This window comes from Acinonyx jubatus, chromosome A1 (assembly GCF_027475565.1).
Source record: "Acinonyx jubatus isolate Ajub_Pintada_27869175 chromosome A1, VMU_Ajub_asm_v1.0, whole genome shotgun sequence".
Lineage (NCBI taxonomy): Eukaryota > Metazoa > Chordata > Mammalia > Carnivora > Felidae > Acinonyx > Acinonyx jubatus.
Window position 1 is genome coordinate 202,079,926 of NC_069380.1, and position 14,021 is coordinate 202,093,946.

Consider the following 14,021-nt stretch of genomic DNA (forward strand, 5'->3'; position numbering starts at 1 on the left):
AGACTGGGCAAATTGTGTAGATCTTGGATTCTAAACTAAAGCATTTGGATTTAAGTAATGTGCAATTTCCCCCCTATTTCTTACCCTAAGCAGAGAACACGAACATTTAGTATTTTAGTGTAAAACTGTGTAAATATGTAACGGGAGCAGACTTCAGTGTTAGTAGGTCTGAGTAGAACCAAAGAGAAGATTAAATACAGAAAAACACATGTGTGGCCATCTTCAACAGGACACTAATGTTCTGTCATAGAAAGGGCTGTGCTCTTTCAACCCAAGGAAGTAAAGAGGTCTTCTTTTCCCTTCACCCCCGATACCTCGAAGCACCCCATAAGACTGAGAAGCCTGTAATACCACAAGGCTGAGTTTTCTACAGCATCTGTAAGAAATAAATATTTCATGCTTAAAGTGGTGAGGTTTTATTTGGTTTGTAATGTTAAGGCAGTGTGTATTCCAATATCTTAGTGACAGAAGAGACGTGATTTTCTAAACCATATTTGCAAAGGAAGGAGTAGGGAAACCCTGAGGCTTCACCCATAGTTCTTTCAGGTAATAGCTGCTCAAAGGGCAGAGGCAGCAGGTAGAGAATTATTTCTGGATTGAACGCAAACCCTCTCGTGTAATGAAAAGTTGTGGCGGTTTGCACTCAACTTGCTGCGGCAATAAATCATTGCTCCGTGGGCTTCACACCATCACTCCATCCTCACTTTTCATCGACCTGGTGCCTGCACCAGAGACTGTGATTTATTAGTTAACCCTCCTCTCCTGAGGAGGAATCTGCGCTTCATGGCTTTATTGCTCCGTCAGGCTCTGACACAACCTACCTACCAGGCATCCCCGTGCGGGCCTGACTTCTGTCCTTCCCGTGATGACAAGTATCTAGTGTGACACACTTGTGCCAGTGTGTGCGTGGGACAGAAGGCCTGCCTTCCCTCCTCCTGGGCAACGTGCTCCAGCTAGAAGTGTAGCTTCAAGGCAATGCTCAAGTATGAGAGGGAAAAGCTAGGACAAAATAGGCAGAGAGGGAGAGGTTAGGACCTGAGGTCTCCGAGTGGGGAAAAAAACCACATATTTAGGAACAATGCTGGGAGCGTCTGACCACAGCAAAGCCCCTTGGGCTTAAGGTTCCTCTTAAGAATGTAACAGACACCCACTACTCTCCCTGGGGTTCCCCTCAGGAATTTGACAAAAGACCTGACTGAACATAAGTAGACCATAAAACACATGACCCAGACCCAAGGAACAGTATGGCCATAGACCATCCCTCATACAATGATTGAGCCAATCAGGAATGGACAACCCAGCACCTAGAGTTATCAGTCAGTAAGGGTAGGACCTGAGAAGGAACGAGGGGGAAGGGAGAGGGGTGCTGACCGGAACCTTCTAAAACAAAGACCCTTGCCTATCATCTGTGGGCATTCACTTTCGAATGTCCCCTCTCTACAGAGAGAGCTTTGCTACTATTTCTACTTTCTGGTCTTAGACTCTAATAAACTTTTACCCGTTGCTCATTTTATTTTGTGTCATTCTTCGAAGCGGCGAGACAACGGACCCGGGTATGGAGGTAAAATAACAAATCCTGCAACACAAGCACCACTTTCTCCTCCTCACTCTCCCGACTCCTCATGTCATACATGCTATGTTGCATCCAAAACATGGCTCTAAGAGCCTCTGCCCACGAGGTGTTACAGCCAAGGAGAAGGCACAGTCCAGGCAAGCTGGAATAGTAATTTTGAGCTGGGCTCCTGCTTCCTCAAAAAGAGAGGGAGGGAGCTGCCAGCACATAACAAAAATCTCCACATCCATTGCCAATGTGTTTAAACTAATTGTGCTCAGCTCCCCTTCCAATGAGAAGAACTGAAGAGCATGCGGTCTGGTGTAGGGTGCCTTTCATGTGGGTGTTTGACAATAGAAGCATGCCACCACGGGTCCAAGAAAATAAATTTATTAAACTTTGAAGGAAAAAAATCCACAGACATGAGGAGAGTTAAATATAAACTGCAGGACACAACTAGTCATACTAGTGAATAATGGCTTGTGTGGCCAGCAAAGTACCAGAATGACATTCTGAGACTGATTGAGGTATTTAGCTATTTTTGGCTATAGAAATTGTTGTCAGCCTATGGTGAAATAGTAAGATAGTTTTCCCAAGCACACAGTTTTAAGTTGAATTAGGTTCTACACTGATGAAATTGTATATGAAACTAAATTATGTAGCTCTTAGAGAAAACTATAGCAGCAAGGTAGCAGAAAAGATCTATTAAACACCTATTACAAAGTAACATGTTGAACTTGGAACACCCAGTTCTAGCTTTTCACTGTCCTTCCCACAAGAAAGAGGGAATTTAAAATCACCAACCATTAAGCCGGTTTCCTAAAAAGGTCTGAGCTAAATGGCAAATACTATTTAAGTTAAAGCTAACTTTAAAGTTTCATTAAATGTAAAAAAAAAAAAAAAAAACAACCAAAACTTAAAGTGAGAAGCATTTTTCAGTGAGATGAGATTCTTCTCTTTGGACAAACCTTTTGGGGAATAATCCCAACGCTCCCAAGAATGATGTTGAACGATAATTTCAACATTACTTCAGGACGCTTCTTTCTCTTCTGACTGCCCTCTTGGAGGCCAATCCACTCAGAGGGGAAATAAAAAATGAGGACACTTCTTTGCTACTTTAAATAAACCCTAGAAAGAGTTCGGTGAGGAAGAAAGTTTCCCCATTGGTTTAAGAACATTTTGACTTATCTGAGGGGATTGGAAATCTTGTTTCTTCTGTTTCTTGTTACAATGAATAGTGGGTATATTTCTTGATCTTTTGGTTCCATTATCTGGTTAACTTCATTTTCAATTTGCTTCCACTTACAAAATGCTTCTTGTACTTTATTCCCTTTTTAGGTCACTGTGCAATAGAATCACATTGTGTTAGAAGAGATACTACTACAAAGGTTCTGGGGCCATCGCTCATGATCTGCCTGCCTAAACACTCACTCCGTGTGCAACAATAGCCCCTGAGCAGCCTGTCAGTAAGGACCAGCTAATACCCTCTCCTTCTCTTAGTAGGGAGCTCTCTGACCTGAGCCGAAATTTGGGTAAGAAAGAGTCTTTTGTTTGTTTGTTTTGGTTTGGTTCACGATGAGTAGACCTGTGCATACATCTTAAAAGTTGTCTCAATTAACAAATATTTCTTTAAAAATTTAAATTAAGACAAGCATGTGCCAATAATGCAGGTAACAACAATCATTTCAGAATTGCTTAAGGAGTTTTGGGAGGTACAAAAAGGGCTGCGTAAAAAACTAACTTGCTTATTTGTTTTTCTTTAGGTGGACTGACCAAAGCATTAAACCGGCTTTAGAGTGCGGTTGCTACATTCTCCAGATGGGTCTGCATGAACTACGGTACACAGCGTGTAGTGTAATATAAAATAGCCATGCTTGTAGTGTAAATTCTTAAAAATACCTTTATAAATTTTATGTCAAAATAAATGTTTTACATATCCAAACTATTTCTTGCCTTCTTACCTATAATTTTAGTTCCGGATTATCTAAAAAACATTGGCCTGTGCTCTGATTTGCATTCGATTTTCCTGAACTGCAAAAGCCACCTGATTTTTTGCTTTTTCAAAAAGCTTGATTTACTATACATTAGAGACAGCCATTAAATGCTTAGTATCACAAAATTAACACCCACATTAACAAGACAATCACTGCCACTAAACAGTCTTTGAAACGATTCTTTAAAATATTTACAGTTCACAATAGGAATATCTATCTGATCAGGCGTTCTTGTTTCTTTTTTAATATTATCTTTCAACACTTCAGGAAAAAGGCATTTAGAATCTGCTCCCCCCATCCCCCCCAAAAGTTTAAACATTGTTTTGGTGTAAGCACTCATGCCCTAGCCAGCTCCTCACCATTCAATATGTAGCTTGTGGGAAATCAAAGAAAGGCTACGGCATGATTTTGTTCAGTTGGTCTGTGCTCACGTAGCCACACGATGAGAGAAACTCTTTGTCAGGCAAGGGCAAGGCTGTGGCATTGAGCACGAGGCCCTGCGGAGACTGTACTATGTGAATGGAGGTATAGTCTGGGACAGGCATCTCAGAACTCGGAGCCCGTTCTGCTGTCCCAGACTGGCCAGCGGTAGTGGTAAGGCTTTCTGTGGTGATGTAAATGTCTTCCTGGTTAAAGCTTGGCTCCACACGTGATTCAGCCTCGACGTGAGGGGCCACAGCGATGCACTTTTTGGCGTCTGCCTCACAGAAGTAGGCGTTGTCCATGATGAAGTTTGCTTGGCAGAGTGAGACCGCTTCTGGATGCATGTCACACGGGGATATCCCTGCCTTATTCTTTTGGCCTGGGGAAAGGACCACACTCCCTGCTGGAGTAATGTCGCTTACCTGGGCATAAAAGTCGATGTTTGCCAGTGAACTCGGATTGCTCAGCTGAGTATGGGCAGCTTGATGAGTTGACTCAGTTCCACTAATAAGAAGCGGTCTTGGTTTGTTTTCCTTTGCTAGGATAACACTGGGCTGCTGAGTGGTAGGGGTAGCATCAGTAGAAGGTGAGTTATTTTGATTCTTCTGGTCAAGGCACAAGAGATCTACTTCCCCTTTTAACCTCTGTGGCTGAGCAACCTCTGAGGTACCATCACACATGTCACTGGCATTGAAATCAGTCTCCAAAATGTCAGGTTCATAACAGCTGGTACGTCCAGAGTCATCATCCTTTGCTCCAAGGATGTTAAGTGATTTCTCATGGTCATTGCTTAGAAGTCTGTCTGTGTCGGAGCCTTCAGTCTTTTCATCGGGGTCATCAATATCCAGCTCAATGAATTCAACCCAAGAGTCATCGTTGTAGAATTCAGGTTTATAGTTGTCATGAATGGCTAAGATTGTGTTCACCTCTTCTAATTTTCCTTCCTAGGAAACAGAAAGAAAATGAAACCTATCAAAAGGAAGTCATAATGATTACATGTTTTCACAAATAACATTCAGAAACTAAAATTATGGTCACAAGAAAAGCGATAGCAACAAAGCCATATAATAAACACATTAGTGTAGAACTTTCAAATACATCATAAGACATTCTCATAACTTTAAGAGATACATTATTATTTTGAAACATTTTTCTCCAGAGGGGTTAAAAATGGAATGGGATACACATAGCTTGCAAAAGCTCTCAACATTGGACAGTATGCTTCACGTGGTATTTAATTAGTGTTATCTAGGCCTTAGATAATTTATTGAGTACCTTGAGGAGATCTGGATCAATTCCTTTAATCTTTGGAACTGGAACTGGGGGAAGAATCAGCATCTTAATCCTTGAAAACAAATAAAATTTTGGTTTAACATATCTGCAAAGTTATACATTCTCGTGTTTCAAAAGATAGGAATAAAGTATTAATAGAACTATTACTTATTCCAAATATTCTGGTAGTCCATATAAGTGGAGTATGAGAAAGAAAATAGTAAGCAGTAAATGATGAGGAAAAACTACAGAAGAAGAAAAAAGCAACAAAAATCAACAAAAAGCCCTCATGTGAAGTCAATTTAAATAAAACATAATAGGTTGATGGGGGGGTGGGAGGGTGGGTGATGGGTATTGAAGAGGGCATCTTTTGGGATGAGCACTGGGTGTTGTATGGAAATCAATTTGACAATAAATTTCATATATTAAAAAAATAAATAAAACAATCTTTTTTTCCTTATGTCTTTATTGACAGCCAGCAGCAGTATTTGGGAATGAGAAATCTGACTCTATCTGAAGCCAATTTCCATTTCATCTATAAGGATGGCAATTTTAATGTACAATCTCATCAGTAGTTTGCAGAAAAGAGGGAGGAAGAAAGAAAAAAGAAAGAAAGAAGAGCTGATTCACTTGAAGCCAAAATTATTTGCACCCTCAAAAATGGGATGAATTGAGATAAGTTTGTACCACACAGCTCACATTAATCATAAAATTACCTAAGATGATCTCATAAACCAAGGTGTCATTGCAGGCTTCATTTCAGTTGGGAAAGGCTACACTTGAGCTATCTCTAACTGATCAATATGGATTTATATACCCAATTCTATGATGTGCTTGAATTTTCTGTTCCCAATATTTAAATTATTTCTTGATCATGATTCATTTCAATGTCTCTTATGCCTGTCTTGCAGTTTATTGTATCCCTAGCACTTAGAACAATTCCTGGCACATAGAAGGTACTCAATAAACATTTCTTGAATAAACTTGAATACCTCATATATCTATTTTGTTAATAGCATAACTAGAATTTGTGTCTTAAAATTAACATTGCAGCTCTGGAATAAAGCTCAGACATTAGCTATTCTAGTCAGTTCATTTATTGTTTTAAAACAACAAGAGTCAGAGGCACCACTGTTAGGCAGGGATGATAATCTGCTTTTTGGATATTAGTTGATATTCCACTTAATGTGAATGGATCGTCTAGTCTATTCAATAGGAACCCATCTTCTGAATATTTCCATTTGCCTTTTTACCTAACCAAGGAATAAGCCAAATTTCACTTTTTAAATTGCTGTAAGTAGCCTCCACTAGGTTTACTTAGCGGAGCAAGTGTTAAAACAGATTTTTACTGATGAATAGAAGATACAGAAAAAATATAAATTATTAATAGTTGCTACCATTTTTTTGGAATGCCTCTGATAAAACAGACACCATAAGATATATTTCACACTAACGTATGGGTTAGTAAATGATGGTCTGAGGGCCAAATCTGGTCTGTTCTCTGCTTTTGTAAATAACGTTTTATTGAAACACAGTCATGTTCATTAGTTTAGATATTGTTATGACTGTTTTCATGCCACGGTGGCAGAGTTGAGTAGTTGTGACAAAGATTTCATGGCTCCAGAAGCCTAAAAATTTACTATCTGGGCCTTCAGAAAACAAGTTTGTCAACCAGACACTAAACATTTTATTTGTTCTTATAACTACCAGGGAGGCAGATATTATCTGTGGAATGATTTAGAGGTTTAAGGAAGGTACTCAAATCATACACTAATACTTGGCACAGCTGGGGCTCAAATCCAAAGTACCTAACCCCCAAACCCAGGCCTTTTGCCTTCTGTCATGCTGCTGTGTTATTTGGTCCTACATCTCTAAATGAATATTTCAAATGTCAAAAACATAGAAAAATGCAACATAATTGTAATTGCAGGAAACACAGATTCCTAAATGTCTAATGCTTGACTTTGTTATGTTTGCCTCTTGATTTGCAGAGTATAATGCATTTAGGCACATGTTAGCTTTCTCGGACTTGTAGTTGACTTCCCACCAGGGTAACAGAGCCTGCAGCCTATAGGGCTCAAGCAGGTGATGCAAATGCACGAAGCAGGCCTGTTGCAATGTCAAAGGGAGGGATGGGAATGGTCACAGAGAACACATATCCTTCCCAAATGGAACAGCTGGTCCTCTGCTTCAACACATGTTGCCATGCAGGAATATCAACTGAATGTCACGAGATCTTTCAGATTTTAAACATGACCTGGAAATCTGGGTTTTTGTGTGGAAATTCCCTAGTTTGTAAACATTTTGTAGCAAAATTTTTACTCCAAAATCAAATACATAAAATAACGAAACATAAGATCTGCAGGCTGAGCTTGGCTTTCAGATTGCCAGTTTGCCACTCCTGTCTGATGCTGATTCAGTTGTTTCTTTCCCCGTTAGTAATAGCTCAAAGGCTGGGATGAGTGTATGGTGAGAATGACTGAATACAGAGTAAAGATAACCTGGCCTGAAGCTATGTTTGTGACTTTGCCATCATTTTATTCAAATCCAAATCACATTATAAACATGGAAAGGGAAAAGTGGCATGGACTCAAAACTTCATACAAAATGTAGAACCTGAGCCCTTTAGAGCCCTAACATTCTGGGGAAAGCTGACATAAGAACCTCATTCTTTGGAGGATCATTTTATTTATTTATTAAAAAAATTTTTTTAATGTTTTATTTATATTTAAGAGAGACAGAGAGAGAGAGACAGAGAGACACAGAGTGGGAGTGGGGAAGGGGCAGAGAGAGATGGAGACAGAATCTGAAACAGGCTCCAGGCTCTGAGGTGTCAGCACAGAGCCTGATGCAGGGCTCAAACCCACGAACCAGGAGGTCACGGCCTGAGCTGAAGTCAGACACTCAACCGAGTCACCCAGGTGCCCCTGGAGGATCATTTTAATCATTAGAACTTCATGTTCTTTCCACACCTGTTGACAACTGTTTTCTCCTGTTTCCTACTTTCGTTGGAACATGGAAATTTAGACCATGACAAGGGTTTTTATGGGCAAATGAAAGAACAAAACTAATTCTTTTCTATAAAGAACTTATTTAGTACAGGAAATGCGAGAGTACAGTAAAGATTTCAGAACAATTTTATAATTTGGTAATTCTGACTAAGCATTGAAGTTAAGAGCTTCATTATTCATAGAAAACTCTTTTATACAAAGATTAATATATTTTCTTTAACATCCTATTTGTTGAGAGAGTTATTTTTTCTTTGAAATATTGGTAGCTAATATAATTAACCAATATAACAAATTTACATGGCCTTCACAACGACTCAAAATTGACAGCTTATGTTAAGAGTGAATTACTTTATATACATAGTGGGTATGTCTACTGTACTTATATATAAATTAGTCCATCAACCATCAACTATATAGATCAATGAATTCAAATTAATCAACAGAATTATTTGACTCTTCTGTTGTTGGCATTATTTAAATATATAAATTGCTTAAAATTCTATAAATTTATTTACATTTACTATTTCCCCCCAACAAATGAAAACCATATTGTCATGCTTTATAACACTCATGCTTGTAAAAGAAATGCTGTTAAAAAGTTAGATAAAAATGAAATTCTGCAGAATGACTTCTGCTTTCCCATTGGTTTACAGTATGAAACTGGAGATGCTACTCTAATTAAAAAGCTTGTGCAATGTGTTCACATAGACCCTATTTTGATTTGTAGATGTCTTTAGGCTTCAGCTGGAGAACATGTCTTTAGTTCTAGGAAATATGGCCAACCACCTTGGTTTGTCTGGAACTGAGGGGTTTCCCAGGACACAGGACTTCCGGTGCTCAAACTCCCAGGAAAACCGGGAGTGTTAGTCACCCTAGTCTAGGAGAAGGAGCAGGATTAACCCAGGGGACTTAAAAAAATACTCTAAAAGTAAGAAAATTTGCAATCAGTACCAATAACATTTCCTATATTCCTATTTCCAGTCTGTACGGAATTTCTTTCAGGGAGAAAAACAGAGAGTGATAGCTCATACAGCTCAAGGGACATTTAAACTCATTATAATCCAACATCCTCATATTATTGATGAGAACATGCAGCCTGGAGAAATTAAGGGGATAATCAAACAGCAGTAGCAGAATAATAGCTGGAACCAAGTCTTCAACACCAATACAGAATAGAATCTCCTCAAACTTAGAAAGCATTGTAGCTGTATTTACAAATTCAGGTAATTTGTAACATTGAAATACAATTTAAAAATTTAAAGAAAACCCAGATTTACTTGAAATCGCCATCATACGAAGTCTAAAATGGTTATATTAGATTGAATTATCTAGGTGGCTTTAGTTCGCCTTTTAAATTTGCTTCTATTTTAGGCCTGTGTCAAACTCAGCCAAAGGTTCTGTGCCACCCTGTCATCCTAGAGTGGATGGGCCTGCTCGTTCAGGACTCTAAAGAGGTCAAGCGGCAGCTCAGAGGTAATGATTTTGTGAAGGAGGTTCATATCACAAGGTGTGCAGTCGCTAGCCTCAGCGTCCTGTGTCCTATACAACTTCCCAGTTAGAAAAGACACCTGTGAATTCTCTATGATGAACACAACAACGTGGTAAATGTATACCTAGGGATAATATTTTACTGCATTTAATTAAATTTTTCACTCATGATTTGCAAAAGAAAATATCAAGTAACAAATGGAAACACATATGGAAATCTAAACACTGGAAAAAACATCTAAATATTAGACCATTTCCCACCTACCTTTGCTGTTTAGAAAATACGAATAAAAATAGTATCATCGTTAGCCCAAATATTCCAAAGATAGTAATTAAGAACCATGGAAACTGGAAATCTGAAACACACAAGAATAGCATCTCACTCATAGGGTTAGGAATAGTTGAAGTTTACATTTCACTTTCCTTTTTCACATAAAAAGATTTCTTAATTTGTATTCATCTAGTAAAGTCACCGATTTTTCCTGCTAATCACTAAAACAGAATGCAATGATTTGGAGTATTTTCTTTCCCAAGAACATTTCTGTCCACTGCTTCAAATCCTTTCACATATGAAAAAAAAATCGAAATGAAGAAACAGCAAACAATTTAAGCACAATCCATGTTTTCATTAAAAAAAACCCTGCAGCAACCCCTTTAATTAAGCACCTTATGTGTTCAGGGTGCATCATTAGTGGCTTCAGCTCTAGAAAAAAGTGCTGTTTGTTAACATACTACTTTACCTAAATAATGTCTACTTGGTTCTTTCTTTTTTTCTTTCTTTTTTTTTTTTTTTTAAGTGTGGTAATATATTTTTTTTAATCCTCCAGACTGAGGATATATCAAAAAGATGGAGGCAGAGTTTCTATTTTTGAATCATGACTGAAACTTCTTAGACATGAAGATCATATATTTTACAGCTTAAAAAATATCCTGTGATAGAAGATCACTACTGGGGCTCCCATTTTCAGATTTTAGTATACGTGTTAACAGACTTGGGGGAATCTGTTTGTAAAACTTCCGTTTCATTTCTTTTTGAAAATTAAAAATTTTTTCTTTTTTTAACCTTTTTTCCCCCAAAGTTTATTATTTATTTTGAGAGAGCAAACGAGAACAAATGCATGCCAGCAGGGGAGGGGCAGAGAGAGGGAGAGAGAATCCCAAGCAGGCTTCGTGCTGTCAGTTCAGAGCCCGAAGTGGGGCCTGATCTCATGAACCATGAGACTGTGACCTGAGCCAGGATCAAAAGTTGGACACTTAACCGACTGAGCCACCCAGGTGCCCCACTTCTATCTCATTTCTTAAGACCAAGTGCCTACCAGCTGCTTGCAGTAGGTTCCCAGTGTTCTTACCACTTACCAAGAGGTTACCCACTTTTTAATTGAAATATAGTTGACATAGAATCTTATTTTGGCTTCAAGTGTACAACATAGTGATTCAACAGTTCCAAACATTACTCAGTTCTCACCATGATAACTGTCATTACCACCTGTCACCATACAATGCTATTACAATATTATTGACTACATTCCCTATCTTGTACTTTTCATCCCTGTGGCTTATTTGTTTTATAACTGCAAGTCTGTATTGCTTAATCCCCTTTACCTATTTCACCCATCCTCCCTGTGCTCTCCCATCTAGCAACCACCAGTTTGCTTTCCGTTTTTATGAGTCTGTTTCCATCTTGCTTTGTTGTTGTTCTTTTTTAGATCACACATATAAGTGAAATCACAGGGTATTTGTCACTTAGAATTATACCCTTTAGCTTCATCTATGTTGTGAATAGCAAGAGTTCATTCTTGTTATGGCCAAATAATATTCCACTGTGTGTGTGTGTGTGTGTGTGTGTGTGTGTATAAATCACATCTTTTTATCCATTCACCTATTGATGGACATTTAGGTTATTTCTATATCTTGGCTGATGCAAATAATGTTGCAATGAACGTGGATGGATACACACACACACACACACACACTTGAATTAGTGTTTTCATTTTTGTTGTATAAATACCCAATAGTAGAGTTACTAGATTGTATGGTATTTCTATTTTTAATACTCCATACTTTAATACTCTATTTTTAATATTCCATACTGTTTTCCATAGTGGCTGCTCCAATTTACTTTCTCACTAACAGTGAAGGAAGGTTCCCTTTTTTCCACATCCTCATCAAGGTTATCCACTTTACACAAAAAAGACAGGTGGAGTTTACCTTAATGTTGCTTTATTAAAAGTAAGATTTTGTGCTGTAATGTTCCTTTCTTATTTTTATTTTCTTATTCAGTTGTTAAAATCTCCAAAGGAGATATTATGTATAGCATAAAGAATTAATGGAGGAGAGAATACCATTTTATATCTTGTGGTATCTGTAACTTTGTATCAATGCCAGAGTATCAATGACAGTTCCTGTATGCATTCAGGAACATAACAAAGCTAGAACTTCAGGTTTTTTTAAAAGAAAACATTTTTTGGAAGGAAAAATCAGTTAAAAAATCTATGCTAACTGAATTAAATGGCATCACAATAAGCTTAAAGGGTGTGTGGCAAATTTACTTTCGAAACCAGAATTTCATTATATCAAATATTATACAAAATAATAAGCCTGTTAACTAGAACTTAGAAAAAAAACCAGTGCTACAGGCATTTCCATTTAAGTGCTATTTAGTATCATGGATTTTACTTGTACCATCAATGCAAAAATATAAATTTAATTTCTCTATTGCTTGTGATTGCTTCATTAACAAACTTCACATCCTCATACATAGCCCTGTGAACCCTCTGTGTTTAATTGTAGATGCACTATAGCTAATTCCCATGTGGGAGTGATAACTTTATATACTTATTGTTCATTATTAGGCAGACTTTTTTATGTCTGTATCAAAAGTTTTAATTCTTTTATTTTGAATTCATAGATCTCATTTCTCTGAACTTGCATTATCTTTGTATTTTTCTTATATAAGATCTTCAAATGTTCCATGTTATCCTTGCACATAACTAGCATGCTACTTATTAAGGCTTTCTCCCGGCGAAAACCATACCTAAGCTTTCTAAAACCACTAAGCAGATGCCATTGACAACCTATGCTGACACAATAGTAGGCTTTTAGATGCCACATATCCATCCATCCATCCATTTCTTCACTATGTATTTGAAATACACAGTATTTCTTCACTATGTATTTGAAAAACATTTTTCTGATTATAAATGCAAAACAAACTCATAGAAAATTTTAGAAGTATGGAAACATATAAATAAAAGAATCATCTGAAATTCTGATATCCAGAGATATCCCCCATTAATATCTTAGTACATCTTCTCCTCTCTAACTTACACCTCCCCCAGGACATTTCCTGAATTAAATAATTCAAAAAATAAGTTCTCCTTCCCCTTCTGTAATGAATAATATCTGTTATAGACTGTGAACTTGAGGTCTCTCACCCTGACATTTGAAGCTAATGGATCGTGATCTGAACAATGTTACGACATTGACAAAAGCCACGTTGGCTGCCATTTTAAATCTTTTACCTTCTTCACATGCAAATGGGCTCATTTGAGGAAGTGTTACATAGAGCACCTCACTGAACTCGCCATATTTTTCAGAGTTTCGTTGTCTGGATCTCACACGCACTTCATATTCTTTATCTAGTCTCAGTGAATAAACTGGAACTGATGTTGACAATACAGGGTCCATCTTTCAAGACAAAATATAAAACTTACTGGTTAGCGAGACAACAACTCAATGCAATAAACTCTATAAAGTGTTTCTGCATCTGTACTCAAAATGAATTCTGTGAAATAGCAAAGGGGGAGTTTGCCACTTAAAGGAAGATCAAAGCAAATAACTTCGTTAAGAAACATTTTGTTACATGGATCACAGTTCTCCAAGCTATTTTGGAATAAACCCAAAGAAATAATAGGCTTGTTTATAGAATTGCAACTCCATTTTTGTACTAGGCCGTCAGATATTCTATACAATCAAAGCATAATAGAATTACTATGGAGAATGGTGGAACTATAAAGAAAACTACAGATATGTTTTCTACCCTTTGGGATATTACAGTTTTGCATGAAGACGTAAGAACAGAAAAAAAAACCCAACATTATTTCTACATCAAAACAAATTATAGTCAAACACACACACACACACACACACACACACACACACACAGAGTTTGTTCTTTGGAAATTCTGGGTAGTCACTCATAAGATCACAGAACTGGAAATGGTCCTAGAAAAATCACAGTTGTCTAAATTATTCTGTTAGAAGCAACTACATACCTATTCT

At 37.6% G+C, this 14,021-nt stretch overlaps 1 protein-coding gene across 9 annotated transcripts in view; it reads right to left on the minus strand.

Moving 5' to 3' along the window:
* Positions 1–1,926: 1,926 nt before the first annotated feature.
* GHR (growth hormone receptor) overlaps positions 1,927–14,021 on the minus strand; it is a 269,418-nt gene continuing 257,323 nt past the window's right edge. For all 9 annotated transcript variants that reach the window (XM_053201025.1, XM_015067577.3, XM_015067574.3 and 6 more), the window contains 4 exons: positions 13,262–13,427; positions 10,006–10,096; positions 5,245–5,314; positions 1,927–4,913 (listed from right to left, as the gene is read on the minus strand). In XM_053201025.1, the coding sequence (XP_053057000.1) occupies positions 3,942–4,913; positions 5,245–5,314; positions 10,006–10,096; positions 13,262–13,427 (1,299 nt within the window). In that variant the 3' untranslated portion in view covers positions 1,927–3,941. The remainder of the gene's footprint in view (positions 4,914–5,244; positions 5,315–10,005; positions 10,097–13,261; positions 13,428–14,021) is intronic.